Below are 18,215 nucleotides of genomic sequence, written 5' to 3'. Positions count from 1 at the left end.
AAAAATGGAACACCATATTATTCTGTGACATACCCAAAATTTAAATCAGGGATGAAGTAGTAAGAACTGTTTCTTCAGCACCATCATATTGTAAGTTTAGCATGTATGCATTGGTACTCTTGACTTACACATCTAACCACTTGTCATTTTTCCAGACTATGTTAATGAAATCAAAATGTCATGGTTCTTAGTTGTGAGGAATCCATGGACAACATATTTAAGAAGTATAAGGAAAAAGTCCAGAAGCCTTAAACAAAACTTTCTCGGATCGAATTTCCAAAACTGAGGCAATCCAACGGCATTTGGATAGGAAACAACTATCTTCAACACCATTGTTTCCCACATGTAAGTTGTTCATGCTACCATGTATAATAGGTATGGCCAGTGCATTCTAAAAGTAAACAAATTAAATTGTTATTTATAGATCAACAGCAAGATGTACTGCAAGCAAAAGGTTTAGACAAAGAAAACAAGCTGCTTCAACAGGTCCTTCAGATCCAAAAAAATGCGCTTATGCAAAAATTGTGGACAGCCAATGAAAGGACATCCAAAAGGTCATTGTCCACAAGAATTACTTGACAAATATTCTTAGCAGGCCAACTTTAAAGTTAGTTATAAAATAATATACTATGCTACAAAAAATGTTCTTATTTGATTAATTATTTTGACTTCACACAACAAAATTGTGAAGCATCACAGCACAATAATGAACCACATAAAGGTAAAAAGTAGAGATACATGGCAAGATATTAATCATTCGTTACAAAACAAAATTAGAAATCAAAAATGTACTAACTCATTTTCATGTATTCTTGGTCATACGCTTGTATGACCTTCCATCTTGGTCTCTTAGAAGTGAGCCAACATTCTTCCAACATTCTTCAAGACTGTAGCATGTGTCATAATCGTGTACTCTTCGTGAAGAGTAACACAACTAATTTTTTCAATGCTAACATCGAATACCAGTTTATGTAAAGTAGGCCCAACCTATTGACAACAACGGTATTCAATGGCATCTGTCAGCAGTTGAGTACGACCCAAGCTACATGCACACCTATAAAAAAGTGGTTTGTTATCATATTTATGCACCACGACATAAGGACAAAATAACATGTTTAATTCATGGTTTAATTTCTTCTAGAGTTCTAGTAACATTTATCAACTTACCACTTATCTAACTGAAAGGTTCCTTCGAACCTCTCTTCCAATGTTCGAGGTTCTAAGCCATCTGCGTCTTCTTCGACCGACACAAAATTCTCTCCGACTGCGTTCGCAAGAGGTTCATTTTCGTAAGAATTTACCACTGAATTAGCCACAATTGTATCCTCATCGCCGGAATTTGAAAGTAAATTTTCATTTGCCATATCTGAGTTTTCAGTATCCGAACTGCGTTCGCTTTCACTGCTTGAAGAACTCATATTTTATTGTGTATATGTGTTAAAAATCTAACAAAATACTAGTAAATCAATGCTCATACTTCGACTTCCGTCCTTTTTATTACGTCACATCCGTATAATATTTCAGTGGTAAAAATTCGCACGCTTAACCCAACTTTGAGCAAAAATTTATTGATGATCCCGTGCTTCAATATGCATAAAAATTATACCAAAGTGATCAGGAAAGATAGAACTATTTGATTATAGAAAAAAATCGATACCCAAAATTTCACTTCAGTAGCACTTTAAGTTGTGAGGTTTGTGTGGATGTGTACTTACAGTGTAAAGCTGATATTGAGTATTGTAAGGAAATGTAAGAAAGATTGTAGAAGATATAAGGGGGATGAGTAATGGGGAGAAATTTACCATGAAAAGAGCTGAGGGGGACGTGCATTCTCCCCCCCCCCTTCCAACTATTCCAAAGACTAATTTAAGAGTCTTATTTTTAAGATCTGAAGAGAAAAAAGGGAGTTTTAGATGCTTCCTGTAAAGCGGCACACAGCAAATTAAATGTAATAAACAGAAACTTTTGAGCATCGTAGTATGTTTATGTAATTAGTCTGAGATGTCTTGAGTCAAGACGAAACGTCGCTTGCTTTTTTAAGTAAATACTGAAAAAATCAAATGCCGATGGCTTTCCCAAACACGATCTGTTGGGATCTTATCTTTATATTTAGAATTCGACTCACACCTGGCACCTCACTGGCTACATTGAAATTTTATAAATTCTTATTAATTGTTGTCCACTCATATTTACGATGTATTTGACATGTTTGACGTGTTTTTTAGTTGCAACCGATTGTTGAAATTCATATTCCATTGGAATCCTACAGTGGCAGTACGGCACTACGAACAAACGATTTGTCTCTGAATCGATACAGTAAATATCAATATGCTACCCTATTGAAGTGCTAGAAATCATACGGAGGTAATGGTTACCCTAAAGGATTGGGAAAAATTGAAAAAACAACACAGTTAAGAGAACGTTGCTAAATCGACCAGCGTACAAGGTTCACAAAAACCTTTGGTGGAAATAAGTAGTTTGACTTCCAATGATTTATCTAATGTCAAATTTTCACATGTTTGTAGATGTAGATCGTCCAAGTTAGTAGAGTCATGAGAAAGACTGTTTTTATTGTTGTTGACCGACGTTTTGACTTCCTTAGCAATCGTCACCTTTAAAGTCAAGTTGACTTTCTCAGGACTCTACTAACCATGACGATCTACATCTAGAAACATGTAACGATACGTCCGTGTGTAAACCATTTACCTTATTACAGTTAAATTTTTGCAAATCATAATCTTAGTAAAATATTTGTAACCGAGAAACTATTTTAAAATAGCTTGCACCAAAAATGACACCAATAGATTGCAATTGGAACGCATAAGGTTAAAATATGGCATATGTGGTTCAAACAAATTAAGTTTCAGTAAATTTGGATGATTCTTACGCGAACGTTTGTCTTCCGAATCGTAGATTAATTTGTGTTTTTCCGTTTATAAGACATTTTACATGAATCATCATCAATTTTTCTGTTTATAATGATTCAGGTTTTTTGGAAACTGAAATTTATACATAATTGAAGAGAGCTATAAAACGGTATTCAAAAACGAAAACAAAATAATCTGTGATTTGGAAGCTAATTGTTCGTGTACGCATTTGCCAAATTCCCTGAAACTTCATTTGTCTGAACAAAGTGTGACATATTTTAATTTTATGTGTTTCACTTGCTTTTAGCTTTGTCATTTTTGTGCGTGAGTTACTTCAAAAGCACTTCTCTTTAACACATTCCTCCCTCTAAAAAGGTTATTATTTGAAACAAATTTACTTAACTATCAGATGAACCATTGGAAGTCCAACTGCCTATCTCCACTTAAAATTTTTGCAAATATTGCGTGCTGATCAATTTAGCAAAGTTTTTCGTCACTGACTATTTTTTTGTTACCCTCGCACATGCATCTCCCAGTCACGGCCACGTGGTAAACGTTGATTGGTGGGGGAGGGTGTGTTGTTCATATATTCAATTGTGCCTGACTGATTTTTTTAAAAGCGAGTTGTTCAATTTCTTAAAGTGCCTATGAAACGAAAATTTTGTTATCTGAGTAATAATTTTATTAAAGAGATATTATAAAATGACAATGAACATTCTAAACCAGTTTATGCAGATCACTTTTAATTCTTGAGATATTGAGGTTTTTGCTACGTCAGTTATATCTAACTTGTGACGTCACATTGCATAATTAACATTATTAGGTATATTTACTGATACTTTACTTCACAACGACAGAGTTCCTTTCATTGTGACGGGGTTAATGGTATAAAATGCTGCCTACTGGTATCAACGTGAAGTTGTCAGGAAACTGAAGAATATTTGAAACATTGTGGGAACTCATTATGCAGTATGACGTCACAAGTTACATCAATTGGAAATAACAAAAACGTCAAAATCGCGAGAATATGCATTTACTGTTTTAGAAAGTACACTGTAATTTCAAAGGTTCTAGTCATTGCAGACATAATTTAACTTGCAAAATTTTCGTTGCTTTGGCACTTTCAGTAAATTGCTTTAAAAAGAAATAAGTTGGACGCAAATAAATATGTGAATAAGCCCCCCTCCCCTCCCTATAACTTTCTAGGGACAGCCCTACTCACAGTTCACAGGGCCTGCCCTAAAGTGATCCATTTGATAAATCTCGTTGTTCTTGATTTTATCATTTTTCTTTAAGCTTGTTTACGATATATTCCACTATGACTTTCACGAGTCAATAGATTGGCTGTCTCTTACTACATACCGTTCTCGACTACATTTTCAAACAAATAAAAAACCTTTTTACTAATTTCTATAATTTCTGACAGAGGAATCCAACCAAGTTGATGATGCCAATTCACTCCAGGAAACAAATCAGGATGAACTAAATGGACTTGAATCAATAGACCTTGAGGTCAGCAATCTCTTTGAGGACAGCAGGCAGAATATGGACTGTCATCTTGATTTTATGTCGGTTCCTCCGGAACTTTGATGACTGTTATTTGTTATGGCATGTCGAAATACAATTTGTCTTTTTACAACCATTGAAATTGTTAATGATCATAAATATTACATCCATATGCAATTGTTTAGCAAACTCAATATTTGGGGGAGAACGTATTCATACATGCATGTGCTGCAGAATTAAATTCTTTTTGAAATCCATTGTTTTCTATAGATTAAGACATGCATTCATAAATTTGTACCCTCCCCAATTCCATGAACGAGTTTGCTACGCCCCTGTTATGGAATAGACAGAGTAAATTAGAACATAAATAGAACATTTTTATCATTAGTCTATAGTAAAATGTAGACTTACTCAAGTAAGTTAATTAAGGTTCAAATATCGTCATGTGCAATATATTGCCAATATCGTTAATAGGAAAGTACATACAGGTTAGAGATATTATGGGGAAAAACAACTTGATATTTTTTGTATCCAATAATATCTAGTCGAATAAGGAGAGGCACTCTATCTGTTGTAACCAAATAAGTTTTTTGTTGTCAATAAGTTATTGGAATTGTCAAGGTTGGCCGAGAAGTTCATTAATTATGAAAAAAGTAACAAATTCAATAACCATTGGGAATAATCAAGCATTGTAACCGTATCAAGCGTTGTATCTACAGTGTCTTTATTGATCATAAGTAATTATAATTGCGTGCAGTTGATGTTTGACATGTATTAATAATTTATAATGGTTTATTCAATAACAAAGGTTTTTTATAATATGAACTGATTTGTGCAAGAATATGTATAGAATTTTTGATTAATGAAGGGAAAAAATCCATTCACAGTTTTGAAAAGCCTGTCTTAATCATTGGTATTCAAATCCGTCTTAGATGATTCTCTATTCCTGAGTTAAAACTTATGAAACTTTATAAGATTTAGCATTAGTCCTTTAAAATTTGACTAATCTCAATGTTATTATGTACTCTGCATGAGGTTCTTATAATCTTATTTATGTATTTTCATTTCTATAACAATTGTTTTTAGTCAGTGATGTATACTTAGTTATATAACTAGAATGTTCTACATAGATGTCATCAATGTTTTTTATTACACTGTTTGTTAAAGGAGGCTCTGACTCACTCTTCATTTTCGTTCGCTATTTAAATGTGTTTATGTAACAAAACTTACATGGATGAAAGATTGATGTAAGAATAAGGTATGAATAATGATCACCATTTTTTAAGTAATATGTATGTGGTCGCGTTGTTTATATTAAATCTCTCATCCGTTTGTTGATTATGTGACATGTAAAGATCTAAAGCAGGCATAATTTTGTTCACACGGTCGTCTTACTTCAAAAACGATGGTAATTTTAGAAAAATTAAGCGATATTTTAGAACTACATTATCGTCATAACAAATTAGCTAAAGCAGCATCTCGATAAAGTATGACTAAACATGCATGAGCAATAATATCGAAAATGATATACCAACTTTCTAACTATTGACAATAAGCTGAATGGTAAATGAAAGCAAAACCTGTTCAAAGGTATGGGAGAGGTGAAATAGCATACTTGTCTATGGAAAAAATGGGAATCTGTGAAAATTTATGTAGGGCGGACAGCATGTCCAATCATGCATCACCTCCCTTTTTCCCGACGCCACTTTTGACTAATCCCTGTGTGTCGAACAAAATGTTGTTAATTGTATTGAACAAGCCATTCATTTTAAAAGTAAGGACATTTGTAAAATGAGCAAATGTTAAACTTAGGAAGAATGTATTTACACAAAGAACGCAACCGAATCTATTTTTGTGAAATGTTAATTCATGCAACACTGTGAACTTCTAAAATTATACTTGTGATGATGTTTGTTTAACAGTTTAAAGGTTTACTTTCATTGCAACCTTTACTGTTGTATCTACAGTGTCTTCATTGATCATACGTAAATATAATTGCGTGCAGTTGATGTTTGCCTCGTATTCATAAATTACAATGGTTTATTCAATAACAAAGGTTCTTTATAATACGAACTGACTTGTGCAAGAATATACATGTATGCAATTCTTGATTAAAGAGGGGAAAAAATCCCTTTACAGTTTCGATAATCGTGTCTTGACCATTGGCATTCAAACCCGTCTTAGATAGGTGATTCTCTATTCCCGAGTTAAAACTTGTGAAACTTTATAAGATTTAGCATTAGTCCTTTGGAATTTGACTAATCTCAATGTTATTATATACTCTGCATGAGATGTTTATATATGTATTTTTATTTCTATAACAATTGTTTTTAGTCAGCGATGTATACTTAGTAATATAACTAGAATGTTCTACATAGATGTCATTAATGTTTTATTAGACTATTTGTTGAAGGAGATCCTGATTCACTCTTCATTTTGTTCGCTATTTAAACGTGTTTATGTAACAAAAGTTACATGGATAAAAGATTGATGTAACATTAAAGTATGAATTATGATTATGATTTTTAAACTGATATGTATGTAGTCATGTACTAATTCAATTTATTTCAGTAATTTTCAGTATAATGTGCTATATATATATGTAGCAAGACACTTAATTTAGCAAAGATGAGCATTTATACACATTCAACTTTCACCCATACACATTCATCCTTCACCATTACAAAACACACAGGTAATTTAAAATCAAACATTTTATATTAAGAATTATACATTAAAATGATCTAACTGCTAACCAAGCAACAGGAACATTGTATTAAATGGGTAAACAGAACAATTTACAAAAGAAATGATATTTGAATCATGTGGGATATTCATGATAAATTATATACCAACACTGCATGCCAATAAGTTTATTGACATGGTTAAGGCAATGACTATCACATGATTTTGTTAGCTGTTTCGTGCAACGTGCATGACATGGCGTCCAACGTGGGGCGGCTTTAACGAAATAAAGTCGCCCATATTCGTTTCTTACGAAAATGTCGACTAAATAGGAGGAAAAACTGGAAAGGCTTCGTGCTAGAAGAAGAGGACATCGCGGAATGTGTACAAAACTCGAGAAAGAGTCAGTTGAATTGTTATCACAGCCACCACATGATGATCTTGTAGAACGTAGCGAAATCATCGCACAACTCGAAGGGAAACTAAAAATATTAAGTGAACTCGATGAAGAAATACTGAACACGTGTGATGTCAATGAAATACAAGGTGAAATTTAGGACTCGGCCGAAATTTCTGATAGAGTTATGAGTATAAAACGAAAAATCGAAAGGTATATTAAATGCGCTAAGTCTCGTTGATACGAATGTCAACGATACCATATTTAACTCGAATTTGACGAACATGTCAAACCTTGGCCAAAACGAAAATAGCGAGAACTCTAACGAAAATTTAATAAATACGACGGAAAACTATGGTTTAATCGAAGGTTCAAGTAATCAAGTTACGATCGAAATTGTAAACGAAGAAATGTAACGAGTGACAACAGTACGACGACGGTCCAATTTAAGTCGAATATGCCGAAGCTTCCTAAGCTGGAGCTTCCGAAATATGGTGGTAAGGTTACGGAGTGGAGTTCGTAAGTAAGATACAGGCCAAGTAAGATACATATACGATAATGTAAGCGTTCATGTACAAGGATTATCGAGTCTTGGCGCTTCATCTGAACAATATGGTAGAATGCTTATCCCGATTATTATGACTAAATTACCTAGTGACATTCGTCTACAAATTGCCCGAAAATCGTCGGGAGACGTTTGGAAAATTGATGAGTTGTTGGATACAATAAAAACTGAGATCGAGGCTCGGGAGTTAAGTGAAGGAGTGCAATCAAGTCCACAGCCACAGCATGGAAAAAGTTCAGGAGGTCAGCACGAAACACCCAGAATACCTACGGTGAACGCCTTTTCGACTCAAAATACTTCAGTTAAACATATTCAATGTGTTTATTGTAAAGAGCCACACTTTTCGGCATCGTGTGATAGAGTAACTGATGTGAATGATCGCAAGAGTATATTAAGGAGAGACAATCGTTGTTTTGTATGCCTGCGAATCGGGCATCTCAGAAAAAATTGCGAGTCAAAGAAGAATTGCAGGCGTTGTCATGGGGCTCATCATCAATCGATTTGTGAAGTGATTAAGCCAAGTTTTACGCCTCCTCAACAAAAGAATGAAAACGATCCCAAACTTTCCCTCACTGGAAACAACCCACCAGAAACCAAGGAAGGAAACAACGTTCGCACCGCTACTATGATTGATGGAGATAATTACTTAACGACGAATACGGCAAAAACGCGTAATCAACTTCTTCTGCAAGGAGCTATTACATACGCCAATGGCGGGAATGGTTCCATTTCAATACCTGTTCGCGTGCTTTTGGACAGCGGTAGTCAGCGCACTTACATTACGAATTCATTAAAAAAACGACATGGACTAGTTCCCATCTGAAGAGAAGTTGTTAACTTAAATACCTTTGGCAACCAACATTTTACGAAGGAAAAATGCGACTTGGTTCATTTGTCCCTGAAAGGAAAAAATGGAAATTGAATCATAACAGCTCTTTGCTTCCCAAATATTTGCTCTCCATTAACAACGACAATTGATCTCAATCATTATCCTCATCTGATGGAGTTGCAGCTTTCCGATACCAATATCCTCTCTGGACGACAGACGGACAGCAACATTGACATTCCATTTGGAGCAGATTATTATTTTGATATCATGACAGGCGAGATTATAAGAAGTAAAGGTGGTCCTGTTGCGATTAATAGGGAATTTAGCTGGATTATCACTGGACAGACGAATGATGGTGAAACTAGTTCCAAATTGTCAAGCGTTAATTTAATCATCGAAGATTACTATTTTTCAAAGGAAGTTCCGTTTGACAAGAGAGAACCCAAATTACATGAATGTTCGAAATGGTTTTGGAAGATCGAATCAATGGGAATCAAATAATCCAGCGAATCACAGGATCAGGAGTTTCTGAAGAATATACAATATCTAGAGGATGAAGGGAGATATGAAGTGAATTTACCTTGGAAAGGGGAATATATTCCAAAATCAGACTGTTACGGTATGTGTTTGAAACGATTACACCTTCTAATATCTCGTCTCCATAAAGATAAACCCTTATTGCAATTATACGATACAATTATCAAAGATCAAGTGAAAGGAGGAATTATTGATCCAGTTCTTGTTGCACATGAAACCGGTTATTTCCTACCCCATCATGGTATACTTTGAGAAGATAATGAAACTACAAAACTTCGCGTGGTTTTCGATGGTTCGGCAAGAGCTACTAAGGAAGAGCAGTCACTCAATGATTGTCTCGAAAAGGGACTAAATTTGGTTCATCGTTTATTTGACACTATGATAAACTTTCAAGGCTTCCCCATTGGGCTTGTTGCTGATATTGAAAAGGCTTTTCATCAAATACAAATTGCTCCCGAAGACAGAAAGATGCTGAAGTTTCTTTGGTTTGACGATATTAACAAAGTTCACCGATTCTAAAGGAATACAAGTTCCGACGCCTACCATTTGGTCTAACCACAAGTCCTGCAATATTATCTACTGTTAGTCTTCACCACGTTTCGAAATACAAGAATGTCGATCCAGAAATAGTCTCCTTATTCGTTATCTCCTCGAGTCGTTATATGTAGACGATTTCGCTGGTGGAGCTTCTAATGAGGACGAAGCTCTATACATCTATCATAGATCTTGAAAATTAATGAGCAAGGGAGGATTCAAGATTCGAAAATGGCATTCAAACTCGCAATATGTCCGAAATGTTATCGCGAATGATGAAGATCGACCGTTTGTTGAGGTGGAAAATGAAAAGGGGTCATCATATGTTAAACATATACCAAGTACGATGGTGGAAGACAAGTTAGTAAAACCTCCTTCGCCTCATACAGAGCCACAACCTAAGTCCACATCTCAAGAGAACCGTTTTAAAATTTTAGGAATCAGCTGGGATGAGAACAGCGATGAGCTTGGTAATGATCTTGAAGAGCTAGTGCATTATGTAAAATCACTTCCTGCAACTAAGAGGTCAGTTTTAAAGCTACCTGCAAAATATTCCATCCTATTGGCCTTCTTGCACCCTTTACTATCACTATGAAGATGTTGTTTCAAACCCTCTGCTCTTCTGGCAGTAATTGGGATGAAGATCTGTCTGGCAAGGCCTTATCACGTTGGAATTCTCTCGTTCACGACTTAAGGGCCTTAAGTGATATACGAGTACCGCGTTGTTACTTCCATGGTGGATACGATTCATCTCCGATTCATCAGATACATGGATTTTGCGATGTATCAGAATTTGCCTTGCCGCAGTTGTATATCTACGAACGGAACATAAAAACGGTGAAATTGAAGTGAATTTAATAGCAGCCAAGACAAGAGTCGCTCCTATCAAACGACAGACCATACCACGACTTGAATTGTTAGGCGCAACTACCTTAGCAAGATTAGTCGATTCGATTGTGAAAGCGTTGACTTCAATAAAATGTATCACTGATATTATCGAAATCATAAACTGTGGAAGTCGTATGTACAGAACCGCGTAAACGAAATCAGAAATTTAACTAGTAGTTATAAATGGAGACATTGCCCTGGGGTAATAAACTCTGCCGACTTGCCTTCTCGTGGGTGTTCCGGAAGTGAACTTGTGCAATCTAGAATCTGGTGGAATGGTCCGCAGTTTCTCCAAGATACTGAAGAAAAATGGCCCGGAGATCATTAACCTACAAAATTGGATGAGGACCATTTCTACACAGTTATAATACAAAATCCTCTTCCAATAACACATTCCTTGACGTCAACATCGCTTCCTGACCGTAATTGCATCCACTTGGAGAAGATTATTGACCAAGACAGATATGGTACGAAGAGCAAACTACTTCATATTACAGCACAAGTTTTAAGGTTTATCAAGAAATCAAGAAAGGAACTATGCTCTGTTACGTCTGAGTTGAATGCTAATGAGCTACTCGAAGCTGAGAGATTATGGATCCGAAGTATTCAGTCTGCCGCGTTTTCTGACGAGTTACAATGTATTCGAACCGTTCGTAAAAATGTACGAGCTCAACAACTTGGTTTGTTTCTCGATGATGATCAGATTATTCAGTTTGAAGGTCGAATTGCCCACTCTACGTTACCTGATAGTGCAAACAGCCGATTTTGTTGCTCCCTAAGCATACCTTTTCGAAATTAATTATACGCGACTGTCACAATATAGTACACCACGAAGGAATTAGAGATAATCTGAATTGCGTTCGAGGAAAATACTGGATCTTGCGTGGTCGAGAGTGCGTCAAGAGTGTTGTGCGTGGATGTATCAAATGCAAGAAATTCGAAGGTAAAGCTTTCCCAACAGCGAAGGTAGCATGTTTGCCATCAAGTAGAGTAGGCGAAAAGCCTCCCTTTTCAAACACCAGTATTGACTTTGCAGGCCCCTTATACGCTACTAACAATCAAGGAATGGATAAGGTATATCTCTGTTTGTTCGCTTGTGCCTCCACTCGAGCGGTTTATCTTGAACTTGTTTGTTATTTGTCTGTACTATCGTTTCTGCAAGCTTTCCGAAGGTTTGTGTCACGAAGAGGGTTGCCTTCTAGACTAATATCAGACAATGCCAAGACCTTCAAAAGTGCCTCAAGGGAAGTTGCTAATATACTGAGATCAACTGACATACAACGCGAACTGGCTTCCAAGGGTGTCAATTGGGAATTTATCATTGAAAAGGCATCTTGGCAAGGAGGATTCTACGAACGAATGATATAAAGTACAAAGAGATGTTTAAAGAAAACTCTCGGTCGATCCTAAATGGATTTTGAAGCGCTTAGAACCATTTTGGTAGAAATTGAGGCTACCATTAACAATCGTCCACTTACATATATTTATGATGACCAAGAAGGCATTTCTTAGACCCTCTGACTCCATCTCAATTAATTTACGGACGGCAACTTACTCTTACGGCTAGTGATCGACAATTTGAAATCATCAGTACGAATCGAATTCTAAACAGAAAGGCGAAATATCAGAAACGTTTGTTAGACCAATTTATTAATCGTTGGAGAACGGAATATCTTTTAAGTGTCAGAGAGACTTCCCGCTTACTTCATGGGGCACAGAAGGAGAAGATAGCTGTCGGTGATGTTGTTGTGTTAAAAAATGATCTTTCTCCTCGAATTTTGTGAAAATTGGTGAGAGTTACCAAGCTAATAGTAAATAAGGATGGTGTTGTTCAAGCAACAAAGGTCTGTGTTGCGAGTACTACAAAGGCTCGATCGTCAGAACAACGTCGTCCAATACAACAACTGATACCACTTGAGTTAAATATGCCTCTAGCAAATACCGTGGTTCCCAAAACCACTAGTGGAATTGAGTCTAAAGACGAAAACTCTATGAAAACCCGACAACGAAGAACTGCAGCCGTGATTTGAGACCCATTGCGACATTGAACTAGTAAAAACTCGTGGAAATAAATTGATCAATATGATCCACGTCGGGAGTGTGATGAACAGTTCTTTTTATTTTGTTTTGTTGACGCGGAGCACGTGCATTTCACGTGATTGACATCTTGAGATTATCACAGAAGGGGGGAGTTGTTGTTGACAATAAAGATTTCGAGATGTCGTTGTTGAATTATAAAGTAGTTTTATTTGACGACTTTGTTCTAGAATAAAAATAACGATTTTATCATGCATCGTGCATGACAAGCGTAAAGATACAATACATTAAAGGACAAAACACACTCAAAAACGTCATCGTATGAACAGAATATTCGAGTTATAAAAAGAGACAAAAAGAGGCAAGATTCAAAGCAATATTTCAACTTTAGTTCAAAATCGTTATCAAACTAAATGATTATTTACAAGCATGAAAAATCTTAAATAGTTGTTACAAGGAAATCAAGTAAGCAATGAAAAGAACAAAGGCGATGAAAGCAGGTACTACTGTCTAGAATTTCATCAATGAAATTAAAAAGATAGCAAGTTCTACAGAACCTTTAGTCCAGAATTTAGCTGAGGCTTTTTCAAACGTATATAAATCGCATCAAGGAAAGACAAGGCGATGAGCAAGGCCCTTGAGGCAATTTATATACGTTTCAAAAAGTCTCAGTTAAATGCTGGACTAAAAGCTTCTGAAGAACTTGCTATTTTTTCTTAATTTCATTGATGTAATTGTAGACAGTAACAACTCCTTTCATCGCCTTTCTTTCTTTTCATTGCTTACGTCATTTCCTTGTAACAACTATTTAAGATCACGCATGCTTGTAAATAATGACTTAGCTTGATAATGACTTTGAATTAAAGTCAAATATTGCTTTGAATCTTGTCTCTTGGTTTTATAACTCGAATCTTGAGTTTACTAGATGATGTTTTTTGGAGTGTGTTTTTCCTTTATTTTTTGAAATTGTTGGCTGGAAAAGGATTTATACCATACATTTGTATAAAGGAAGTCGGAAATTTGCATCTCGGAAGTGTCAAAAATTTTGAACACAGGAAGTTGGAAATCGGAAATTTTATATCTTGGCATCAAGTCCCGTAGAAATTGGTTTGACGATATGACGTCAAATAATTTCCTTCAGCCCACACGCTGCTAAGCCTCAAAACAGCTCAAATGAAGCACTTGAAGATGCGGTTTTGTTCAAAATGAAGCACCTGATTTCATAATCTCAAAATATATTTTGTAACCCTTGCATACAAATAAAACTTTCAATACCAACATTCTGTGAGGATGTAGTTCTCCTTTACAGTTTCAAATCCCTACTACACACATTGAAAAAAGAATGTTTGATTCTCTAATTAGTATTTCTCAATCACTATTTATTATTCTAAATATATGTCTTTGATGTGATTGTACGTCATTCAAAATCTGTCATTAAATTGTAAGCTGTTTTCTTAGCTACCGGTGATGATATGGCGTTCTTCTTCAAGTCAGAAAAGGAAGTAAACATTTTTATGTTGGGGAAATTGATTGTTTATCATGGTGGTGAAGCTTTGAGAATAACCTTGAGAAAACAAATGTCAGGTACTGAATTATTCTTTTTCTTGAATACCACTAAAAATAGAAATAAGCTTTTGAGAACAAAGAAGAAAATAATCAGGCACGATGCATGGATTCTTTTGTATCCAGATCCTCCAAGACTACCTGATGAAAATGATTTTGACATTACTCTACTTTGTGTCCTTTTGCGCACTATTTGCAATTTAAAACAACCGAATAATCCTATCTGGACAAACAAACCTAATGCCACCGATCATTCAACCGAAGCCGATATTACCCGTATCAGGTTATATCGTAATGAGTGTTATGCTCACATACCTAACACATCATTTAGCTTAGGTGACTTTGAGACTTTGTGGAAGGAAGTTTGCCAACCAATAGTTCGTTTAGGAATAAGTCAGGAAAAAATAGATCAATTAAACCAGGAAAGAACTCAGTCGATCGAACGTATAATTCGTAGGCCTGGCAGTATAATACTAAGCGCCGGTTTTGTATTTGGAACCGATATTTTGACCAAAAACCTTGTAAGTTGTACTTTTGAGAGTGACATTAGTAATCAATATAAAACATTTTTACATGGAACACGGGAATGGGTTTTTGATGAGTTTTTGGCTTGGTTTGAAGACAATACTTCTCAAAATCGTGCATTTGTTATTTCTGCTGTTGCTGGAATGGGTAAGTCTGCAATTGCAGCAACTTTATGTAAACGTTATCCAAGCTATTTCGCCGCAGTTCATTTCTTTCAACACAATGACAGTCGTTTCAATGATGCCAATGTACTTCTTCAATCTTTAGCTAGGCAAATTGCTCGTAACTTTCCTGCTTACAAAAATCTTTTAGAGGTGAAACTTAATAATGTCTCAGAGCCTCTGCGTGACATGAATGTTGAAAGACTATTTTCCTTTCTTTTTACTGAGTTGTTTGAAAAAATCAAGAAATTTCCTAAGCGGACTTTAATTATGCTGGATGCGCTAGATGAATGTGATTATCCAGAAAGCCTTCTCCTGGCTGATTTGTTAGATAATCATTTGTTCAAACTTCCGCCTTGTTTCTACTTTGTAATCACAACAAGACCTAACAAAGATTGTCATATCATATTTGAAAAACTAAATCCGCTCTTCATCAATTTCAGTGATGATGATAACTTGAATGATGTAAAATTACTAATTGATGAAAGAATTGGTCCCTCTAACAGAGTTTTGCATCTTAAGGAAAATTTGCTAGAAAAGTCTGACGGACTTATGTTGCTTGCATCGCTTCTCTCCAGTAAAATTAAAAATCAGGATTCGTTCAATGGATACATACCAAAGGATCTCAATGAATATTACGAAATTTCCTTAAAAAGAATAAGTGACGAATTAAATTCATTTCAAATCAGTAAAGAAAAATTTCAGTCACTTTTAAATGCATTAGCAGTTGCTAAAGAACCCCTTCCTTGGGAAGTAGTTGAGGACATACTTGATTTCAATTGCCTTTCATCTGTGGTTAGAGAAATTATGTTGTGCCTTTTTACTACCAATGAAGAAGGACATGTGTCGTTTTTCCACAAATCTTTATCTGATTGGCTGGCTGGCGAGTGTAAACATAATTACTCTGTTAATACTACTGATGGTAATCGAGTTGTTTTAGCGTTTTGTTCAAGATCTTTAGACAATCTCAAAGCTGTCGACGTGGACTACAATAACTTTGTTAAGCGGGCATCAGTAATGTATTCAGTCAAATATTGGTTTCTTCATATGCTTGCTATTTGTGATAATGATCATATCGTTGAATATGTTGGTAAATATCTTGTTGACTTAGATGTTTTACTTGCCTCTGTATCGATTGATAGACATCGTACTTTGGAAAACTTTCGTCTTATAAGCTCTCATAACATATACTTTCATCTTTCTGAGGGCACTCGACTGTTATTTAATGACATTTATTGTGTTATTACGAGGAGTTTCTTGAATTCCATAATTTTTTTGCAGTATGTTGTCAACGAAATCAAAGATCTTGCGCCAAAAGCTTCCACAATGCTTAAAACACGTTTCAGAGAGTCTTCTTATGTTGAGCGCCTTGATACGCGTTTTGTATTAACTCCATTTTTACGTTTAGCGCGAAACTTGATTTCAGTAAATGTATCGCGACATTATGACTATGTCGTTTGTGGTTATGAAGGGTTTATAGTGCAACTTTTTTCTCTGACAACAAACAGGTGTTTATGGATAAAAGATATATCCGATCAGTTAAGTCTAAGTGAATTGAAAGCATTTTGCGTTGTCTTTCATCCTTTCACCGATCTGATCTTCGTTTCCCAATTGGATAAAGTTCTAAATGTTGACAGGAAAGTTGTCTCTAGTCCTTTTCATTGTGATGATTCAACTTCTAAGTTCTTTACTAACAGTTGTTTTTCCAAGGATAGGTACACAATGGTCACTAGTTACAAAGATATTTTGACTGTATGGGACGTTGAGAAAGGTGAGAAGATGCACAGTGTTATATGCAGCAATGTGACATCCCTGTGTTTTTCCAATTCAAAAAAATATTTGGGTGTCATTGATGAAAAAAACGTATTTCAAACATTTGACGTAACGAAGGATTATAAGTTATTCGATTGTTCACCTTTTGAAAATGATGCAAAGCGCTATCACTATTATGATAGAAAGTTTCGTATTCTTTCCACTGTTGGTCTTCATTCTTGGTCTTGTGCTTTGTCTCATAGTAAGAAAGTTTTCATTGTCAATCCTAGTCAAGAGGCACTTCCTGGGTTAGATCTTGAGCGTACACTTGGTTTGTGTTCGCTTGATCCATTTGATGATAACATGTTAGGCGTTTCTTTGATTAATTTCACAGGATATCATTATTATTTATTGAATGATAACAATATACTTTTATTTGATTATGGACATGCTTCTCATCTTGTTTTAATGGCGCGCACAATTTTGACAAAATCTTTGGTTCTTGATAACCAGATAGTTTGCTCAAATGGCAACTTTCTATATCGGAGAGATAAAGAAACGTCATTCGTCATAGTGAACAATCTCACTACAGGAGACTTTGTTAACAAGGAACGTATTGTTAATGGCATGGTTGCCGTAGAAAATGGAGTCATTTTGCTTGCGGCAAAAGCCATTCCTGAGCTTTGGAATAATGATTTGACAAAACTTATTTATAGTTTCGATGAACTAAAAGGTACAAACAAAATTTTTGAGGTAAGTGATGTATCATTTGCTTGTCAAAAAACTGATTCTATTGTGTTTTTCAATGTTGAAAACAAGCGAAAAGAAATATCAATGAATTTTGAAAATTATCGAAATGTGCACGTATTGGCATGTAGCTCTAAGTATCACGTGTTTGCGAAAACGAAAGAAAGAAACAAAGAAACTTACTATTTGTGGCACAAAGATAAACTAGTTGATGGTTGGAGTGGTATAAAGTTTAAGTCCTTAACTGGAGGCCGGCTTCAGCTAATGCGTAGAAATTATAAGTTAAATCACGCAGATTTTTCACCATCAGCTGATAAATTATTAACAAGTAACAAGTTTATGTTCATGAAAGTCTTTCACATTAAAACCATGCAAGTTATTTATACTTTAGATGAGTTCAATTTGTCAGGTAAGTTTGTCTTTATTGATGATAGATTTATAATTTGTAGTAGCTTAACGCTCATTGATTTGAAGTGTTTTAAGAAATTAAAATTAGATTACCCTTTTGTCAATAAGCTTTGGAGAAGACATTTAGAAACTTTATATTTTTGTCGTAAAAGCCAACTTGCCTTTACCTTATTTACTGACCTACAAGTCCCAGTAAATTGCGCAAAAATCATCT

The 18,215-nt window shown here is 35.3% G+C and overlaps 2 protein-coding genes and 1 long non-coding RNA gene across 3 annotated transcripts; 2 read left to right on the top strand and 1 right to left on the bottom strand.

Moving 5' to 3' along the window:
- Positions 1 to 48: 48 nt before the first annotated feature.
- Positions 49 to 795, top strand: LOC124451025. The gene is made up of 3 exons (XR_006950315.1): positions 49 to 90; positions 192 to 345; positions 425 to 795. It is a non-coding gene; the product is annotated as an uncharacterized LOC124451025 (long non-coding RNA).
- Positions 796 to 947: 152 nt separating this feature from the next.
- LOC124451024 lies at positions 948 to 1,679 on the bottom strand. Its single transcript, XM_047001659.1, has 2 exons — positions 1,168 to 1,679; positions 948 to 1,054 (listed from the first exon to the last, which is right to left on the bottom strand). Exons 1-2 carry the CDS (start codon positions 1,416 to 1,418, stop codon positions 988 to 990), a joined length of 318 nt encoding a protein of 105 aa, XP_046857615.1. The 5' UTR covers positions 1,419 to 1,679; the 3' UTR covers positions 948 to 987.
- A 3,775-nt stretch (positions 1,680 to 5,454) lies between these two features.
- LOC124452047 lies at positions 5,455 to 17,801 on the top strand. The gene is made up of 5 exons (XM_047002640.1): positions 5,455 to 5,631; positions 14,304 to 14,429; positions 14,535 to 16,865; positions 17,241 to 17,579; positions 17,725 to 17,801. Exons 2-5 carry the CDS (start codon positions 14,318 to 14,320, stop codon positions 17,799 to 17,801), a joined length of 2,859 nt encoding a protein of 952 aa, XP_046858596.1. The 5' UTR covers positions 5,455 to 5,631; positions 14,304 to 14,317.
- Positions 17,802 to 18,215: the final 414 nt, after the last annotated feature.

The sequence above is a fragment of the Xenia sp. Carnegie-2017 genome, unplaced genomic scaffold (genome assembly GCF_021976095.1).
Source record: "Xenia sp. Carnegie-2017 unplaced genomic scaffold, XeniaSp_v1 HiC_scaffold_24, whole genome shotgun sequence".
In the NCBI taxonomy this organism is placed as follows: Eukaryota; Metazoa; Cnidaria; class Anthozoa; order Malacalcyonacea; family Xeniidae; genus Xenia; species Xenia sp. Carnegie-2017.
Note: the sequence above shows the minus strand (reverse complement) of the source record. Positions and strands in the feature narration are given on the sequence as shown.

Coding starts and splice junctions, on each gene's coding strand:
- LOC124452047 (XM_047002640.1), top strand. CDS start 14,318: ATGGCGTTCTTCTTCAAGTCAGAAAAGGAAGTAAACATTTTTATGTTG. Junction 16,866..17,240: donor TGTATGGGACGTTGAGAAAG/GTGAGAAGATGC, acceptor TTAATTTCACAG/GATATCATTATTATTTATTG. Junction 17,580..17,724: donor TAGTTTCGATGAACTAAAAG/GTACAAACAAAA, acceptor ATTGGCATGTAG/CTCTAAGTATCACGTGTTTG.
- LOC124451024 (XM_047001659.1), bottom strand. CDS start 1,418: ATGAGTTCTTCAAGCAGTGAAAGCGAACGCAGTTCGGATACTGAAAAC. Junction 1,055..1,167: donor ACCTTTCAGTTAGATAAGTG/GTAAGTTGATAA, acceptor ACTTTTTTATAG/GTGTGCATGTAGCTTGGGTC.